General features: G+C 38.9%; 1 protein-coding gene across 2 annotated transcripts in view; it reads right to left on the bottom strand.

The window, feature by feature from the left end:
* The window catches only part of DNAH5 (dynein axonemal heavy chain 5), a 283,307-nt gene that overhangs the window by 107,694 nt on the left and 154,551 nt on the right, over positions 1-21,062 (bottom strand). For both annotated transcript variants that reach the window (XM_053906889.1, XM_053906888.1), the window contains exons 38-45: positions 20,718-20,912; positions 17,134-17,268; positions 16,180-16,287; positions 13,930-14,083; positions 7,914-8,060; positions 5,253-5,494; positions 1,554-1,730; positions 943-1,144 (exon numbers count right to left, since the gene is read on the bottom strand). In XM_053906889.1, coding sequence (XP_053762864.1) covers positions 943-1,144; positions 1,554-1,730; positions 5,253-5,494; positions 7,914-8,060; positions 13,930-14,083; positions 16,180-16,287; positions 17,134-17,268; positions 20,718-20,912 — 1,360 coding nt within the window. The remainder of the gene's footprint in view (positions 1-942; positions 1,145-1,553; positions 1,731-5,252; positions 5,495-7,913; positions 8,061-13,929; positions 14,084-16,179; positions 16,288-17,133; positions 17,269-20,717; positions 20,913-21,062) is intronic.

Consider the following 21,062-nt stretch of genomic DNA (forward strand, 5'->3'; position numbering starts at 1 on the left):
TTGAGCTCTGTGCTGACAGCTTAGAGCCTGGAGCCCGCTTCAGATTCTGTCTCCCCTCTCTCTGCCCCTCCCCCACTCACGTTCAGTCTCTTTCTCTCTCTCAAAAATAAACAAACATTAAAAAAATTTTTAAATAAAAATAAAAAATAAAAAAGAATATAGTGATAGTAGTATGTACCTAAAACCACTTAAAATATCTAATCTCATAAGCTTTTCATTATGTACTTCCTTTAATTATAGAACCAAAAATAAAAGATACAGAAATATTGTGTATATATATATATATGTTTTATATAGATGTACTTTATATATGCACATATAAATAAACTTAAGGTATATCTGGATAGATCTATAGACATAGATAAACACATTTAGTAAAAATATACTTCACACTTTGTAATCTTTATGTAAATTTCTGATTATATTATACAAATGACTGAAATAGATCTGATTCGGAGATTTTTCTTTTCTAATTTTTTTTAAATTTTTTCTTAACATTTATTTTTGAGACAGAGAGAGACAGAGCATGAATGGGGGAGGGTCAGAGAGAGGAGACACAGAATCTGAACCAGGCTCCAGGCTCTGAGCTGTCAGCACGGAGCCCAACGCAGGGCTCGAACTCACAGACTGTGAGATCATGACCTGAGCCGAAGTCGGACGCTCAACCGACTGAGCCATCCAGGAGCCCCTCTAATTTGTTTTTAATTCATTAAAAGTTTAGTAAATAATATACCTAACAAGGGGAAGATATGCATCTGGGACACAAATGAAATAAAGTTTTGAAAAAGAAACAATCAGGTTTCATCACACATAAAGATTTCCCTTTTAATTTCACAGCGTGTGTTTTAATTACCATTTAGAAAAATAAAAGCTATGTAAACATCAGCCAGTGGAAAAACCTGCTCCCGTGTGTTAGGTAGGAACGGAAGCAAGTGTCCTCACCACTGGACGAGACATGATAGTCAAACATGGTGTCATCGGTCCCCGCTAGAGGCGGCAAATCCAAGGTCAGTGCTTCCTGAGAACGCAGCCAGTGCTCCACCCGGCGCCGGCCCTCCAGTTCCAGCACGGCCCCGACGCTCCACATGAGGGAGAAGACATACAGTCTCCCCAGGTGCTCTGGGGTGACCTCCGCACCTTGCTCCTGGGCACGGAAGAAACTTTTTGTTTTAGTCACTCAATTCTCAAGCCTAAATTGTGCTTTGAGGTTTCAATAAAAATAATAAAAAATGTCAAAGGGACAATACCTTTTCCCAAGACAAGAACAAGGAAAAGATGAGTAAAACTGGAAACGTACAGAATTTATCTCAATACCAAGTCAGTGCCCAAAATAAATCTGGATGTTTATTAGATGACTGTGAACTTGCCACTAAATTACAAACCCGTGACTTACTTGGGGAGAAAAGTAATGAGAAAAATAAAAACGATGCAGGGGGACGTTTGAAACATTCCCCCATCCATAGCTCTAAGAGAGCCAGTTTCAAATACTATACTCTCTGCACAACATGGCTCAGTTAATAAGAGAGAAATTTCTAGAAAGTTGAGCAATTTACCTTTGGAGGGATCAGCCCTTGAAGCATGTCAATGCTCTGCATGATCACAAAGGCCTCAGGTATCTCCATCTTGTGTTCTAAGTTCTGAATACTGAAGCGATACAGGTCGGGAAAAGACTTGATGTACAGCTGACGAAGAATTTCAGCTTCTTGGGGTGAGCGCTTCTTAAGGAAACCCTGTTAATTTACATATTAGTGCACTAATAAATGTATTAGCATGCCAGGAGAATGGCCGTTTTGGGACAAAAGTTTTTTAAATATCAATGGACTATAATAACAACATCTAATGATAATACTGCAGATGGGATGTGCCAGGCCTTGCTATACATTCTTTCATGCGTTAACTCATTTAATGCTCAAAATAATGCTATGAGGTAGGAGCTATTATTATCCTCCTTTTACAGATGAGAAAACCAAAGTCCAGGGGCCTCTGGGTGGCTCAGTCAGTTGAGCGTCCAACTTCGGCTCAGGTCACGATCTCACGGCTCGTGAGTTCGAACCCCGCGTTGAGCCTGCTTCGGGTTCTGTGTCTCCCTCTCTCTCTGCCCCTCCCCCACTTGTGCTCTGTCTCTCTCTGTCTCTCAAAAATGAATAAACATTTAAAAAATATTAAAAAAAAGAAAGAAAGAAAGAAAACTGAAGCCCAAAGAGTTTAAGTGATGTGCCCAGGATCCCACAGCCAGTGGGTAGCCAGGTCCAGAATTCAAACCCACATGTTTCGTTACCAACCTATACATGTGCTCAGGTCTTGAAACCAAGATGGACAAAAAGTCTTCAGCTCTTGATTAAAATACACGAGAAGACAATGAGGAGGCATACATAAGAGAAATAATTCAGGAAAAGAAAAAGGACTAAAAGATGAACAGCAAATCCATACCCACGTTTTCTTAAGTGGGAAACAAAGATTTATCAAATTAGCTGTTTCCTTTTATTTCTTCTGATGTAACTAATAACCAGTGTGGAAAAATATCAAAGAATACTCAGGAAAATGGAGAATTGAGCCACTTGGAGAGCCCACTGTAGAAAAGTGCGTGTGATCCCTAACAAAATACCACGTAACACACAATATTCTCTGAAGCTGAGACAAGTTCCCTTGGCCTCAAGAGATCGGCTCATTCTTAGACACTGAACAGAAGCAATAAAATGTTGATTCCAAATTATTCATCAATTCATGAATTTACCAGGGTTCCACGGCAACAAAAACAGAACATAGCACTTTCAAGTTGATGGAAGCAGAAAGGTCATACACAAGGCCAAGAAATCAGCTTGGCTCCCAGGAGCTGACAGATTCCTATGAACAAAACTTCTCCACCTGCCTGCCTCTAATAACTCCCTAGAGCTGCCTGATACTGCTCTAAACACTTTCAGTCTGATTCTTTGCGAGTCTTGCTTCTTGCCAATCATTTGTGAGAAGAAACTGCATTATTGAAAAGCATTATAAAAAATTAGGTAAGTGCAGCATTAAGACCTTATTCAGCCTCAACATAGAACATAATAGAAGCTTATTTCATAAAAAGCAAAGTCTAAATATTCATTAGCTAGTGGTGTAAAAGTATTTTTTAAAAGCCTTCGTGGATGCGAAGTATTGGGGGAAAATCACACAAATACTTTTTTTCACTTGGAGCTTGCTGCCGTATCTGTGGTTGCCAAATCTGAAGCTACTTCAGTGCTTTTAAAAACAAAAACAAAAACAAAAACCAACTCCTGGACCTCTGTCCCCAGAGATTCTAATCTGGTAGGATTGGGGTATGACCCAATCACCTGTATTTTAAAGAACTGTCATTGATGACTATTTTTGCAAAGCCAGGGTTCAGAACCCTTGCTCTGTATTCTCCTTAATGGATGGATAATTTGATTGCGAAATCTGAAATCTTTAGAAGCATGTTTAGTGACACATCCAATTACACGTAAGCAACATTTTGCTATATAATCTCCCCCTTTTTCACATCTTGACACTTCACCAAACCTAAACCCTTGTGCAAGCCAGAGTTCTGTAAATCCTGAGATGATATTATTAAAAGCTAAGGCATATTGATACAGAAAGACAAGTACAAAAATTTAATGATGATGTAAAATAAACACCTACTTAATTTAAATTATGATTTTATAAGTTTTCAGTCAAAATCTTTTCTAAAAAATTAGGTAAATAAAATAATAAATTTAACTAACAATGTCAAAAAGAGGTTTCACACGTGGCTACTCTAATAAGCATTCTGCCCAGGGCACCTGGGTGGCTCTGTCAGTTAAGTGTCCAACTTTGGCTTAGGTCATGGTCTCACAGTTCATGAGTTCAAGCCCCACGTCAGGCTCTGTGCTGACAGCTCAGAGCCTGAAGCCTGCTTCTCTCTCTGCCCCTCCCCCACTCATGCTCTGTCTCTCTCTCTCTCTCTCTCTCAAAAATAAACATTAAAAAAATTAATAAGCATTCTGCCCTACATTATAGTATTTATTTAGTAAAATATCTAAGTATACAAGGCATTTAATTATAATCTAATTATAATCAATACATTCTAGAATGTACCGGTAATAAGAAAATAATATAGCTTTTCATGAATTGAAGAGACATTGTCTGAAATATTATTTCCAAGAACAAACTTAAAACGAATATTATGGCTATTGAATCTCATCAAAATTCCTTATATACAATTTTAATAAATTGTTTTCTTCAAGCTAATGTTTCTAAGATGGGCGCTCCCAAACTTTACAGGCATGAGTACCTTTTAAAAATGTCATGAATTCCCAAAATGATAAAATTAAATCTCACTTATTCACAGTTTGGCGGGATTAGTGATTCAGCTAGGCCTTGCGATTACTCCACAACCCACAGTGGACATCACGGGTCTAAGGAGATGCAAAGAGCCCAGAAGAAATCAATCAGAACACCGATGGCACCTGGAAGGGACAATCAGGGTTTCGATGTCCCGAAGGATACAAGATCTGCCAGAAACAGTAGCAACGAAATACAATCACACCACAGGTCTGCAGAAAAATCAGCATGCACTGTACCAGAACACGAAAAGATCCATTTTCCTCTTTGGGTCCACAAAAGAAAGACTCCGTGCTGATTCAAAGGGGCACGTGCACCCCAGTGTTTATAGCAGCACTTTCAACAACAGCCAAATGATGGAAAGAGGCTAAATGTCCATCAACTGATGAATGGATACAGAAGATGTGGTTTATATATATATACAATGGAGTACTACCTGGCAGTCAAAAAGAATGAAACCTTAGCATTCATAACAACGTAGACAGAGCTAGAATGTATTATGCCAAGTGAAATAAGTCAGTCGGAGAGAGACAGATACCTCATATGTGGATGATCTTGAGAAAGTTAACAGAAGACCATGGGGGAAGAGATGGGGGAGAAAAATAGTTACAAACAGAGAGGGAGGGAGGCAAACCATAAGACACTCTGAAACAAACAGAACAAACTGAGGGTGGATGGGGAGTGGTGGGGGAGAGGGGAAAATGGGTGATGGGCATTGAGGAGGGCACTTGTTGGATGAGCACTGGGTGTTGTATGTAAGCAATGAACCATGGGAATCTACCCCAAAAACCAAGAGCACACTTTACACACTGTATGCTAGCTAATTTGACAATAAATTATATTTAAAAGAAAAAAAAAGCTGGGCATGAAAAAAAATTAAATTAAATTAAATTAAATTAAATTAAATTAAAAAAATGAAGACTCCACTATACCTCAAGAATAGGACTCCAATCGAGGATAGAAGAACTCATGAAAACCATTCCATTTCTTGAGACAGTAGCAGGTGAAGCGTTGTCAATGTTATGAGGTTCAAAAATGATCTTACAGTTTGGAGCCATGGGAATCCGATCACCATTGGCAAGGGTTAGAGTTTTGTTATCATCCAAAACAGAATTCAGATTTTCAATCCAGATGGCATCTACTGGACCATCAAGAACTATCCAGATATGCTCCCCTAGAATAGCCCACGAAAGGCGGGGGGGAAAAATACACACACACATATATACATATACACATAACTAGTGTACTTGAAGAAGTACTATAATTTGATATAATTTTCATTAATATTTAAATAAAATTTTGATAGAAATGATTATCTTATTTTGTCACATAGGACTTTTCCAGTTCTATCTATAGCCATTGTTTAAAGCACATAACCAAAGGAAAAAAGTCATTTGTTCGTTGAACAAATATTCATTGAGCACCTTCTATGTATCAGCACTATTCTAGGGTCTGGGGACATTACGGTAAAAATAAGACACTGTCCTGTCTTCACAGAGCTTACATTCTAAGGGGTAGAGATGATAATGAAACCAATAAGCAAATAATATGTAAGATAAGAACAATCAGGAAGAAAAGAGGATGGGGCATTGCTTTTGATAAGGTAGTCAATAAAATATTTCAGGAGAGTGAAGTGATGTAGGGATCTAGAGGCAGAATTTTCCAGGCAGTAAGAATACCAAGTGCAAAGGTCTCAAAGTGAGTACAAATTGAGGCTGTTCTAGAAAGCAAGAGTTGGAGAAGAGAAAAGGGAATGTGAGTGCCATCAGAAGGACAGGCAGAACCACGGAACTGATTCTGGCTGGTACATGTCACATTTGAGATGTCCCACACACATCCCACAACGTTGTTGAGCTGGGGATTCAAGGGAGAGGTCAGGGCTGAAGATTAGAATGTAGAAGCCATTGGCTTAGAGATGGCACTTAAAACCGTGGACTGGGTATGTTTCTTCTAGGGAGGACAAGTAGACAGAGGCAGGACGTCTGAGCACAGAGCCACTTCAAAGGTCAGACTTCTGGTACAGTCTCCTTTGCAGACTCCTCCCTCTGACAGACCCCTCATGAGGCAGAAGTAGAAGGACAGCAAGCAGGTTAAGTTTCCCTGATGTCAAGTGACAGAAGAGGTCCAAGAAGAAGAGTGATCAACCGTGCCAGGTTCCGTGCAAGCCGGACTAGCCTGAGAACCGACAATTTGTATCTGACAAGCTGGAGGCCATGAGCCCCTTGGAGGGGCTCCTGGGGACAAAACTGATGGGAATCACTTAAGGAGATATTTGGAAGTAAAAAAAAAAGTGACAAGCATCAGCAGAATGGTCAACGGAATGCCATCGCAAATTTCGGTATCTGGTTTAATAATTCCTCCTAATTTCTTAATCTCTAGTCTCTCTTACTGACACCATGACCAAGTTTGCAACTCTAACCTTTATTTACTGTGCCACAGCTGTAAAATATTATGTGTCAAATAAAATGCTTTTAAAAATCTTAATTATGCTCAGTCGACTGAATTTAATTAAGTAAAATGATGATCTAAACACCCGAGTCACTTAGAAAAAGTATGTTGTCTTCTTTAAAGAGGGAAAAAAAAAAAAAAACCACTGCTTTGAGCTCCCATTCTTTGAGGTAGCACTGGGCACTGCATATGTGTTTACATAGGATTACTGGAACAAGACAGAGACAAACTTTCATTTATTTCCAGTAAAACAACAATGTCTAATGTGAGCACACTTTAGAAATTAGACATGTCCATGCCTCTTTTGACAACTGATGTTAGGTTGCTGAGCTCCGTTCCCTAAATGAGTGGCACCACCTTAAACATTTCTCAGTAGACAGTGTTCCAAAGACAAGACTCATGAAGAAATGTCCCCAGTACCTTTTCCTTCTCCTGCATCCTTCCTTCTCCCCGCAAGTGCATTCGCTATGCCTTTCTCCCACTTACTCGAGAGTGAGAAAACACGAGAGGAGAGTTGATATCACCTCTTCCATCTGAGCTGGTATCCCAGGAACATTGGGTTCAATTTAGAGACTCCAAAAGTAAGAGAGCATTCAGAGTGAACCACTAGCCCTTAACGAGTTTGTTCACAGGATAACCAAACACCAGTGTGCGTCTAAACAGCAATATTTGTTAGTTCAATAGAGACTTTGTTTTTGATATATGCAATTTTCTTCCCAAAGAAGCCCATTTCCCCCTGCGATTTTATAGGGGGATCAGTATTCTAAAAATAGGCTATGCTTAAATAAAAATAACATTTGTAAAAGATACAGGGAAATGGTTATGGTAAAGTCACTTTATTCAACACTATCAATTTTCCTTAACAGCTTTTTCTTTCTATTTTATTCTAAGATGTCACAGGGATACAAAAACACTTACTGAAAAGGAAAATCATTCCCTTTGTAATAACAACAAAGAAAAAAAGGTGGGAGGGGGGATTTTAAATATACTAATCAATAGTTTCAGTATTTCAACATTGACAAATATACTGATTTAGGGCTTGCTGGTCTCCTCGTATGGAGAATACAGTTGTTCTACTAATTCTAAATAGGCACCCTAAGATTTTATCTAGAAGTACCGGTCGAAAATAACACTTCATTTTCTACCTTTCTTAGCTCTCAACGTTTTCCTCCAAAGAGTTGAAAATATCCCATCAGTCCAATCATTTGTGGCCACATCAAGTCGACCAAACATCTGTGGGGCTGTAATCGCTTTGGGATTCATCCTCATTTCCCGGTGTGGTTTTCCACAATCTGTGCCAAGTAAATCCAAACTTTAAACAACGCAGATGTAGAGCAAGCCATCATTAGGTAACACTGTACTAATGGCAATGTATTGTCAGCAGGTGTTCAAAATAGGAAAAATACAAAATTACACGAAAACATTATGTCTTACTGCATTCCAAGGTATCATCATTAACATCGTTACATCTTATGGACTAACATACTTTTGTTTCTATCTTCTGTAAAAGCAAGCTGCAGGAAACATAATGGGGGTGGGGGAAGGATACCATGTTGGCATGGATGAAGGAATTAATGTAATCTGGAAGTTCTTCCAATTTCACAGCTCAAAAATCTTTTGATTTATGACATATTGGATTAAGCCTGGTCTCTGAAATACCACCCAGAAGATGCTGCATTCTCTGCATTCCCGACTTCAATTTGCTGAGATGTGTTCTTACTCGGTTGGAAAAAAAAAAAACAAAAAACAAAACTAAGCGAAACTGATGTTGCAGGAATCAAGGACTTTTCTTTTACAGCCAACTTCAAAAAAGGTCTTTGACTCTTTCACACCCTAAAACTACTCCTAAATAAGCTAGATTCTGTACATAAGGGACTGTGGTTAATAAGCAGAAAAGTGAAGAATAAGGTTTAAAGTATAAAATGATAAAAATTGATGCTGAAACATTACATACTGTGCGAAAGGTTGACAAACACAGGCAAACACACATAATAACTATGCACATTGAAAAAGGTGTTAAAACCCACTAAAACCCATTTAGAAAATTAGACCATAGTTCTCTTTTTTTAAATCACGAAAAGACTCGGGGTAATTATTTGCAGTACTGAAGGGAATGCTGAAGGGAAACTGCATCACAACTCAGCTTCTTCAATAAATGATATCCATAAGACTAGCAAACTGTATCTTTTACCTAAAGGCCAGCAAACTCTTAAAGAGTATGACACTATTAGGGTGTCTAGGTGGCTCAGTCAGTTAAGTGTCCAACTCTTGGCTTCAACTCAGGTCGTGATCTCGCGGTTTGTGGTTTCGAGCCCTGCGACGGGCTCTGTGCTGCAGACTGATTGGGATTCTCTGTCTCCCTTTCTCTCTGCCCCCTTCCCTGCTCACTCTCTCTCTCTCTTTCTCAAAATAAATAAATAAACATTTTTTAAAAGACTATGATAGTATCATAAGTAAAAATGACTTGATCTGCTGCCCATATAAGAAAAACTATCAAAAATGATTTCATTATGGGGGCGCCTAGGTGGCTGAGTGGGTTAAACGTCAGACCTCGGCTCAGGTCATGATCTCATGGTTCAAGCCACACGTCGGGCTCTGTGCTGACAGCTCAGAGCCTGGAGTCTGCTTCGGATTCTGTGTCTCCCTCTATCTCTGCCCCTCCCTGGTTCATGTGTGTGCTCTCTCACTCTCTCTCAAAAATAAATAAACATTAAAAAAATTTTTTTTAATTATTTCATTATGGTAGTATGTAGAATTGTATCATTTCAATTTTAAATACCGTAACATTTTGGTACAGAATTATTGAGTCACTATGTTATATGCCTGAAACGAATATAACATTGTATGTCAACTACACTTGCATAATATTTTTTTAACTTAAGACCAAAAAAATGAAATACCAAAACATGTTTATAAGATCACTACAAGAAAAAAATGCTTTACTTTCAAAAGGTTGGTTAAACTAATTCCTCCTTTTATTATTATTTTTTAATTAAATCCATGTTAGTTAACATATCGTATAATAATGATTTCAGGAATAGAATTTAGGGATTCATCACTTACATACAACACCCAGTGCTCATCCCAACAAGTGTCCTCCTTAATGCCCATCTCCCATCTAGCCCATTCCCCCCACTCAACACCCCACCAGCAACCCTCAGTTTGTACTCTATATTTAAGAGTCTCTTATGGTTTGTCTCCCTCTCTGTTTTTATCTTATTTTTGCTTCCCTTCCCTTACGTTAATCTGTTTTGTTTCTTATTGCCACATAGGAGTGAAATCATATATGTCTTTCTCTGTCTGACTTATTTTGCCTAGCATAACACACTCGAGTTCCATTCACATTATCACAAGTGGCAAGATTTCATTCTTTTTCATCACCAAGTAAATATTCTATTGTGTATATATACCACGTCCTCTTTATCCATTTGTCAGTCAATGGACATTTCGGATCTTTCCATACTTTTGTTATTGTCAATAGTGCTGCTATAAACATTGGGGTGAATGTGCCCCTTCAAAACAGCACACCTGCATCCTTTGGATAAAGACCTAGTAGTGCAATTGCTGGGTCATAGGGTAGCTCTGTTTTTAATTTTTTGAGGAACCTCCATACTCTTTTCCATTCCCACCAGCAATGCAAAAGGGTTCCTCTTCCCTACATCCTCGCCAACATCTATTGTTGCCTGAGTTGTTCATTTTAGCCGTTCTGACTGGTGTGAGGGTGTATCTTGTTGTGGTTTTGATTTGTATTTCCCTGATGAGTGATGTTGAGCATCTTTTCATGTGTCTGTTCACCATCTGGATCTCTTCTTTGGAAAAGTGTCTATTCGTGTCTTTTGTCCATTTTTCACTGGATTACTTACTTTCTATGTGTTGAGTTTGATAAGTTCTTTATAACCCTGTATCTGATATGTCATTTGCAAATATCTTCTCCCATTCCATCGGTTGCCTTTTAGTTTTGCTGACTTAAACCGAATCCTCTTAATTCTCTTCCTAGGCATTTTTTGACTGTCCCCATCACTCCACCTTCATGGATTCTGCCCTAGAGTAGGTACACTTTCTTGCTGCTGCCTCTTTATGGACTCCAGACCATCCCTCCTGTCCCGTGGCCTATTCTCTACATGGCCACAGGATGGTCTTCTACACACAGGGTTGATCATATCACTCCCCAGCCCAATGGCTTCCCATCACCTGCAAAATAAAATCTAAGTACTTAGCATAACTTACAAAGCTCCTCATGTGACACCTGTTGCACTAATTTGAATGCCCCCTAAAAGGAAAGCCTCAAACAAGGATACGGGTATGGGGAGTTTGAAGTCAGGGGAAAGAGAGAATGAAACAGAAAATGAGAGAAATCCAAGAATGGGCTCATTTGGGAGGTGGCCACAGATGTAGTGTCCCTCTGATGGACATGAGGAGGTAGGACACTTGCCTTCAACCCAACTTCTGCCACTGTTTGAGGGTATGGCTGCCTCAGGGGCATTAATGCCCACTCTCTTCCAGGCTGAACCAGTTCCCTAGATTCTAGGAAAGTCATAATGCTGAAAAACTGGGAGACACCCCTGGCATTTGTGGGAGAAACTGACCAACAGCTGCACCCGTACCAGGACAGGATCAAAGGGGTGTGGTGGTGGGCACCAGAAGCACGCACTATATACACCTTCTCACCTTCCCCACTCCCACCCCCACACACAGACTACCTTTTATCCACACCAGTGCACTTTCTGGGCATGCCATGCTCTCTGGAGTCTCTCCTATCTGCACAGGCTCTTTGTTCTGCTAAGAATGCCTTGCATCCATCTGCTACTCAACCGTCAATCTTCAGCTGAAGTGGCACCTGCTCTGTAAGCCTTCCTAGAATTCCTTAGAAAGGTTTCTGATCTCCTTTGCCTGCTCACAGCATAACTGTCCAAATCTTCTCATAGCGATTCCACGTTGACTAATAACTGTCTGGGTTATCCCGCTCCTTGAAGGCATGGCCGCTGGTTCTCACGCCTGCTTCCCCACTTCTGCTACAGAACCTAGCAGAACCTCACGTACAGAACACTAAAGATATTTGATAAATAAATACATGATGAATAAGGAAACACATATACATGGGTCTAGTATAAGTTCAAGGCAATTACCTTCTCAATCTTTGGGATAATTAGTGTTTTGGGCATTAGACAATGTTTTGCTTAAGATAATGAATGTTTGCCCTACGTATGAAAACCAAGAACAGGTTAATCGACAGCAAGTAGTCTAATGATTAATTCATCTTTGCAAAGAACTTCTCCAAAACCAGCGATGCCATATGGATTACATAATTTAGACATATTATACATAATGTATCACTATTGTTTAATATTTAGTACTCATTTTGTCCAACTCACTTTACCAGGTGCATTTGTAGTTTACTGTTAACAGAAGGCAGCTACACAACAACAACAAAAGTATTAGTAAGCATAATTTGAGAGAGCACATCATTTTAAAGCTATATAAAAATCCCCAAACAGAGTCTCAACAGCACGTGAAAACCGCACGGTAAGTCTTGCAGGTGTGTGCTCTCAGTTTTGGCAAAGGTAAGTGAGAGCTGAGAGCACAGTTCTGTCTCAGTGTGAACACTCCGTGCTCCAGTCTTAACGTACAGAACTCGCTTTGCCCCCTAGCTGAGGGCACCGAGACTGAACCCAACACGTGCAGGACCCGAGAGCAAACACAGAGCAGTCTCCACCACCACAACTCAGCATCGGTGCACTGGAGTTTCACGAGCGGACTGGAAACCCAGCCAGGCACCTTTTCCCCGTGGGACCATGTGCGATGCAATCCAACGGCTGAAGTTCTGTGAAATTTTGGGACTCAAATCTGCCATGGCTCAGAGCTGCCTACACAGCACTTTTAGTATGGGAAACATCAATGTCCAATCAGAAAATACAGGGATAGTCACATAGTCACATAGTGGCAATGCCCATAATCTTTGGATGACCTTGGGCTAGGTAGGGACTTAGATATAAGGCTAAGGGAGATCTGGGAATTAAAGGCATCTCTTGAACTTCACCAGGAAAATATCTGATTCTTGGTGGGAAATTAGTTTACGATTAGGATGATTTGGGGAGTTGAAATTGAAATTATTTTTTTTAATTTACTGAGAGGTAGCACATTGTATTAACTCATTGGGAAGTACCATGTTATAATGGGAAACGTCCGGGTTTTTCATTAGTGGGCCCTGACCTTACTGTCTTCACAACCTGTAGCATTTCTGAACTTGAAGCTCGACATTTTTGTACAAAATGGGGATGGTCAGAGCCACATCTCAAGATCATGGTGAAAATTAAATGACATAACATAAGTAAAACACATAACACAGAACATAAAGTCACTGTTTAAAATTTGTTTTCATGCAGCATTATTCATAGAAGCTAAGATACGGAAATGATGTAAATGCCCATTAATAAGAGAAAGAATTCAGGAAATGTGACATATATATATATATATATATAATTCAACCACACGCAAGAAGGACATCCTGCCATTTGCAATGACATGACGACACGGATGAACCTCGAGAATGTCACGCTAAATGAAGTCAGTCACACAGGGAAAGATAAATCCTGTATGGTATCATTTATGTATGGAATCTAAAAAAAAAGCAAACCCTGGAAAACAGATTGTAGAATGGTGGTTACCAGGGGTTAAGGTGTAGGGAAATGGAGAGATATTGGACAAAGAGTACAAACTTCCAGTTAAAAGATTCACAAGGATGAGAATCTGACGTACATTATAGCATAACGTGCATATAGCATCATGATCATAGCTAATTACACTGTATCATATAATTGAACAAGTTGCTAGATGAGTAGGTCTTAAATGTTCTCACCACAAGAAAGAAATGGAAAGTAACTGTGTGATGAGATGGGGGTCAAAGCTAATGGTGGTAATCATTCTACAACATACAATTGCTTCAAATCAATGCACTGTACACATGAAACTTATACAATATTATATGTCAGTTATATCTCAATAAAGCTGCAAAGAACTTTTCCCCTCCAGTTCATTATTATAATACACTATCTCTAAAATGCACCCAATAATCAGTAGAGCATGTCCCTCTTGGAGCATCCAAATGTGTCACAGTGATTTAAATGTGTTGCCCAGAGCAACATAGCTTGACCACCCCCTTACCTGTCATGGCTTTCATCAAGGTGTGGATACAAGTGGTCTTCCCCGCTCCACTGGGCCCCAGGGTCATCATGCCGTGTCGCACTCTCTGTGTCTCAAACAGCTGGATAACTTTCAGTTTCCAAGGAGGATGGTTAATTAAACCAGCTTCTTCAACCTGAAAACATAAACAAAGCCCCACATTGGGCCACATCAACAGCAATCTGGACCTTCCACTGCGCTCAAACTAAGCACAGACATTGAGGAGGGGGATAGAGGAAAGATAGTTACTATTTAACGGGTATGGAGTTTCAGTTCGGGGAGGTGAAAAAAGGGCTGAACATGGGTGGTGACGATGTTTTACACAATAATGTGAAATGTACTTAATGCCACTTAACAGTATACTTAAAAATGATTACAATGCTAAATTTTAAATTATATATTTTACCACAATGAAAAATATATTGCTGGGGTGCCTGGCAGGCCCAGTCAGTGGAGCATGTGACTTTTTATCTCAGGGTTATGAGTTTGAGCCCCGTGTGTGGCGTGGAGTTTATTTAAAATAAAAAATTTTTATATATATGGCATAAAATATATATATATATGTATATATATATTTATATATATATACGCAATTGCGTATATATATATACGCTATATATGTATATATATATTTATATATATATACGCAATTGCGTATATATATATACGCAATATATATATAGTATATATGTGTGTATATATATATATATATATATATATATATATACACACATATACGCAAAGACCATAGGTTGAATATTCAAAATGTTATCCCAAGGCAATAAGAAACCTCTGCATTTGCCTTTGGGAATTGAATACATTTATATTAATACATCCTTGAATATATGTCTTAAGAGCAACTTAAGAATAAAGACTCATGTATCAAAATGTATTTTAAATGTTTAATTTAAAAGGTGATATTTAATAACTGGAAAACTTGGTAGCACACCAAGTTGACTGAAATTCCATCTAAAACTCAAATTGTCTATAAATCTACTGAGTTTTTATCTGTCAAACACACACATGAAAGTTATTCTGCCAAACACTAGTCTAAGTTCAATATTCATAATAACACTACAAGATTAGTACTGTCACTATCTTTTACAGAGAAGGAAACTGAGGCACAGAGAAGCCAAGCAATTTACCCAAGACTATTACTTGTAAAGTTACAGAGTGGGAATCCGAACCCAAGAAACTAAGCTCCATGGTCCATGCTCTTAACCATCATGCTACGCTTAACCCCACTATAAATGATGTTTTTATTTTTATTTAAAGAATTGTTGGATAATAATCACATGTCATTTCATGCTATGTGTATGCTCTTCAGATTTTTCATATGCTACAAACTATGCTAACGTTAGTCACCTTATAAATTACTTTATACTAAGCTTTTTAGACAATTAATTCAGCCATAGGATGATAATTCATTTGCAAAATGAATTATCACTCTTACCTGATCAAATTAAGATTTTTGTATCTTGATTTTTAAAAGGAAAATATCCATTAAGTACTACCGTATTTGATTTTTGTTAACAAATATCTTAAACAAATTGAAATGTACTTTATAAATGTGAGCCAATCACTATTTCTATAAAACTTTTCTTCCCCCAAACTCTTCTTTGCAGGAAAGTAAACTGTGGCACAAGGTTTACATGACTCGTCTTCATTCCTAGGAAAACTAGAAAAACGCACAGCTGCACCAAGTCTCATAGGAAGTCCAGACACCTAATGACTCACATAACATGGCAGATCCCCAGAGCCTGGGGAAGAAATCACAAGTGATCCTTGGCCTGGGGGAAAAGAATGACAGTTGAGGAGCCACGTGAGATCACTGTGAGTGACACTTCAGGGCGGGAGTCCCGAGATCAAAGCCATGTGGAAGCACCAGGGCCACAGACAAAGCCAAGTCGAGGAAGGCTCGCCAGCCAGCTGAGCCCCACTCGTCCCGCTCACTCATCATACTTCATTTCAGAATCTGGTGTGGAATGGTTTCCATCCATAGTGGGCCCACTAACATGTGGCCAACTAGATGTGCTTGTGGGACAGCAGGAGACTGTCTGGCTGGAGAAGCTCCGTCAATGGCGTGTAACAGCCTCTCCTGAAACAGTAGCCATCATCTTGGGTGTTGCTCTTGAAACCCACGGATCTGCAATACATCAGCTCCACCTGACACCCATGAAATTCAGGTGAAAGAGACACGGACAGGGCTGGATGTCCTTAGAAATACATTACCTGCCTACCAATCGCCATTTCCAGTTCAGGGTAACCTGCTTTGTCCAGAAGAATATTTGGGAAGAGATCTTCAATCAAACTCAAAAATAAGGGTTCATCTTCATCAATCTAAGAGAGAAAAGAAAGAGAAACTGGACCAACTATTTTGGCACAATCATAACAATGCACGGATAAACTGAAAATGCTGAACATACCAAATTATTTTATGATAATAAGTAAAATATCACCTTCATTGAAGTTGAAGAATATTTTCCTCATGTTTCCCATAAATTAAAAATTATTTTAGAAAAGAAAGGGGGAGGAAAAGGGAGGAAGAAGAGAAGAAAATGAAGGAAGAAGATGAAAGAAAAGAAAATATTGCCCATATGACAACCTCTCCATAAAATAATAATCAGTTCAGGGAATTACCACATAACCTACAATTTCTAATTGAAATTGTAAAAATAATAATTTAAATAAGAGATAGTAACAAATTCATGAATTGGAATTTGCTCCACCCTTTTATCTTGAAAAAAATATATACCATCCGTCACCCTGTACATAGATTCACTAACACTGAACAATTGATTTTCAGTCTCACCTATGAAATGAGAGAGTGTGAAATTATTACACACTTGTTAAATTTACATATAACTTCCTGCGGGGTTCTACAGACTTTAAAGAAGGTGAGATTTTAGCTCTAAAACCCAAAAGTATTTCAAGGTATTTGGAAACTTAACATGTGGATTTTTAAAAATCCATTTGAATTCTATCGAAATAGGCATATGTTAGACTAGATATGAGTTACCACAAAAGCAACGTCTGAAAAAGTCTAAAGTTAGGCTCTCCAGCACTTTGGCTGATTATTAAGCATTTTAAATGAGTATTTTAAATAAATATTTCTAAATCTCATTTGTGCTTAGTTAGCTGAACTGGTATTTAAGTTGGTGGAACATTTCCATCTGTGAATCTTACTAGTTTAGAAAGATTCATGTCTCGCAGAACACGCATGACGATTGTTGATTCCGTATCTGTGGGGTTGGCTCTTTTTGCGGCTCCCAGCGTTCGCAGAACTGACAGAATGTTCCGCAGACCGAAATCATAATGTACCTGAAGAATGTGAGGTACAGCGGGCTTATTTTCAATATTAACTTGCGCATGAAAACGATACAACCTTGACAAAAGACCTCTTCACAATAACGAACAAATGCTAATTTTCCTTTAGAAAAAAATTGTAGCTAGTGAAGTAATAAATTTTTATCAGTATATATTTTTAGAGCAAACTGAGACTATCCAAAAGAGTTCTCTCATGGACAATCACTAATTTAAGCCCTTAGATCAGAGCTAATAAATATATCTTGACAGGGAGAAAGGAATAAATTTCCTCTTAGAGTATACACGTCTCCCTGAGCCTCTTCTTAATCAGTCATCCATAGGAAAATGTCCTCATATCTCTAAAGCTAAAACTCTGAACCAGGAATGTGTGTATATATACATACACACACACACTGATAGGCAAAAAGACCGAGGTTTTAAGAAGGAAGAAAAGTAGTCCTATTCTAGGATTACCTAGAGGGGGGGAAAAATAAGGACAAACCAGAAAGCCAAGCCCCAGCTTTGTTATTCCCTTGATATATACCTGTAAAAGCTCAAATCATAACAAATGTTATCACCTATAAAGTGAATAATTAAAAACTGATTATCTAACCACTATGGAAAACAGTATGCCAGTCGCTCAAAAAATTGAAAATAGAACCACCATAGGATCCAGAAATCCCTCTTCTGAGTATATATCCAAATAATTGAAAGCAGGATGTCAAAGAGGCAGTTGCACACCCATAATGACAGCAACAGTATTCACAACAGCCAAGAGACAGAAGCAACCCAAATGCCCACCTTCAGATGAACAGGAAAATGAAAATGTGGCGTCCTTTCTTCAGTCATAAAAAGGAAGCAAATCCTGCCATATCCTCCACCACGGGTAAACCGAGAGGACATTATGCTAAGCAAAATAAGCCAGTCAAAAAAGACAAATGCTTACAATCTCATTTACATGAGGTATCTAAAGCAGGAAGATGCATGGAAACAACAAGTAGGCTGTTGGTCACCAGGGGCCGAGAGAGCAGCAAGAGAAGAATTTCTATTTAATGGGTACAGAGTTTTGCAAGATGAAAACGTTATGGAGATCAGTTTCATAGCATTGTAAGTATCCTGAATACTACTGAACTGTACAGTTACGAACGGTGATGATGGCAAACTTAATGTTAGGTATGCTTTACCACATAGAAAAAAAAAAAACAATTAGGGGCTAAGGTAACTGGGAGCAGTATGCCTCACTTCAGACAAATCATTTGGAGGATGGAGCACATAAAAATATTTGGACTGAGTTCCTGCCTTCAAGGAGTTTAAATTCTAATAGAGGTAAAAAGGTAAAAATATGAGCAAACTCGCTAAAAAGTAACCATGACTTGAAAGTGATGTGTGGAACTAATTAAGGAAAATTTCTCAGAGCCAGACTCAGTTAAATCTGTGGGCATGAAGTGAGAGTCATAGAATGTTCACCCAGAGATCAGCACGGGGCCAACTGTTTTGGGCACGTTGGCTCATTTCATGACAACGACCTGTGAGCAGGGCTGTGGGCATGAAGAAAAGTAGAAACGAAATAGTAGAGAAGGAGGAGACAGCAGTCAGTGACGTGGGAGTTTTCTACATGCAAGAAACAGCATGGAAAAATATTTCTTTGACAGAAGAAAAAAGGAGAATGGGTGAGTAAAGGCGTCAATAAGCAGAGGAAACAAAGAGCATTTTCAGTGGGAAAGTAATTTAATTGAGCTTGGGGGTATAAAAAAATAATCTAGAGTCAAAGAAGTTTGGAATGGAGACTAGAGTAGAGAGGAACCAAAGTATTGTATATGTTAAGAGATTTTATTTGTGTTACAGTTTTATGTTTATTGCAGTGTATTATTATTTAGTGTATTCTTTCAGTAATTTTTATTTATATGTCCCAGAAATTTGTGGCATGATCCCCACCTCCTGGTGTCTGTGTCCTTGTATGATCTTTTCCCTTTGAGTATGGTAGGAGCTAGGCTTGTTTTAACCAATATAATACAGCAACGATGACTGGCCATATGTGATTTCTGTGTATGTGTTCATGTGGTCACATTACATAAGATGTGTGATGGTTAATTTTATGTGTCAGTTTGACTGGGTCACAAGATGCCCAGAGAGCTGATTAACGTTATTTGTGGGTGTGTCTCCAAAGAAGTTTCTGGAAGAGATTAGCATTTGAACTGGTGGACTGAGTAAAGAAGATGGCCCTCCCCCATGTAAGAGTGCACCATTCAAGTGCTGAGGACCCCAGTAGAACAAAAAGGTGGAGAAAGGATGGATTTGCTCGCTCTGCCCTACTGCCAGGCTGGGATATCAACCACTGCTGTCCTCAATGCTCCTAGTTGTCTGGCCTTCAGACTTGGACTAGAATCTATACCATCAACCCTTCAAACTACACCATCAGCTGGTCTCCAGCTTACAGACAACAGATCATGGAACTTCTCTACCTCCATAACCGTGAGCCAATACCTTATAATAAATTTCCTTACAGGTATATACACATATATCCTATTGGTTCTGTTTCTCTAGAGAATCCTAATACAAGACCATAGCACTCATCGTGCCAGAACCTTTTTCCCTTGCTGACTTTGAGAAGGCAAGTGGCCGTGTTGGGGGATCCCATGTGGCAAAGAATGGCATTCAGCCTGCAGGAACTGAGGTGGCCTTCTCCAGCTGACAGCCAGCAAGAAACAGAATCCCTCAGTCTTTCAACCTCAAGTAACAGAATTCTGCCAACAACCTGAGTGAGCTTAGAAGTAAATCCTTCTCCAAACAGGGAGCCAAGACTTGACTGACGCCTTGTTACCCTCTAAGTAGAGGATCCAGCCAAGATGTACCAGGACTCCTGACCTACAGAAACCATGAAATAATAAATTGTGTATTGTTTTAAACCAGTAAGCTTGTGGAGCTGTTGTCACAAGCAACAGATAACTAACACAAAAGTAATACATGATTAATCTCATGCCTCTTAACTGCAAAGGTTCATGATGTCAGAACCTGCTACGCTAAACAGTACAGAAAACTTAGCAAAGAAGTTACCATTGATAAAATAGACAATTGGCAAAGCTTGGCCCAATATGTGGAAGATATTGGAAGTAAGAGGAGTAAATGATTGAGAGGTTCCTGAAAACCATGAGGACGCACAACACATATTATGATTAATGTACAGGTGGGATAAAGAGCAAGTATTAATATTTATAATTCTTTGGCTCTTAAATCAGTTCAGATAGTACTCATCTCATTTTTATGCTGTAAATATTAATTTACTTAAACGTACTTCAGGAAACTACGCATATAAAATTGATTTCATAACGATACAACCTTGTACTTTGTATCCGTAAGGTAATCTGTCAACAACCCCAAGTCTACAATTTTTCGAAATGAGCAAATCTCACTGAACAGAAAAACTAAGTATGCATAAGTCCAGAGAGACTTTCAGAACATCACACCTGCTTAGAAAGCTGCTCCTCACATAGCTTGTAGAGAGTATAAAACTTCCTGGCCAAAACGACGTTGTCAATGAAGCCGCAACTAGCCAACTTCACCCTGATGATAATCTGTCGGTCGGGCACCATCATGGCCACGGAGCGGAAGTTAATCTTCAAGTTTTCAGGAAGCTCCTGCCGTCCAGCATAGCCAGGATTCTGTACAGAAAATAAGACCCACAGATGAATGACACAGTCATGGGGCAACACACATACATTAGCACGGCACTAAAAGATTCATTATGTCCACACAACAAATCTGGACTGACAACCGAAGAACTCATTTACATATCTCACTCTCCTTTTAAC

Source organism: Panthera pardus, unplaced genomic scaffold (genome assembly GCF_024362965.1).
Source record: "Panthera pardus isolate Hobbes unplaced genomic scaffold, ASM2436296v1 HiC_scaffold_2, whole genome shotgun sequence".
In the NCBI taxonomy this organism is placed as follows: domain Eukaryota; kingdom Metazoa; phylum Chordata; class Mammalia; order Carnivora; family Felidae; genus Panthera; species Panthera pardus.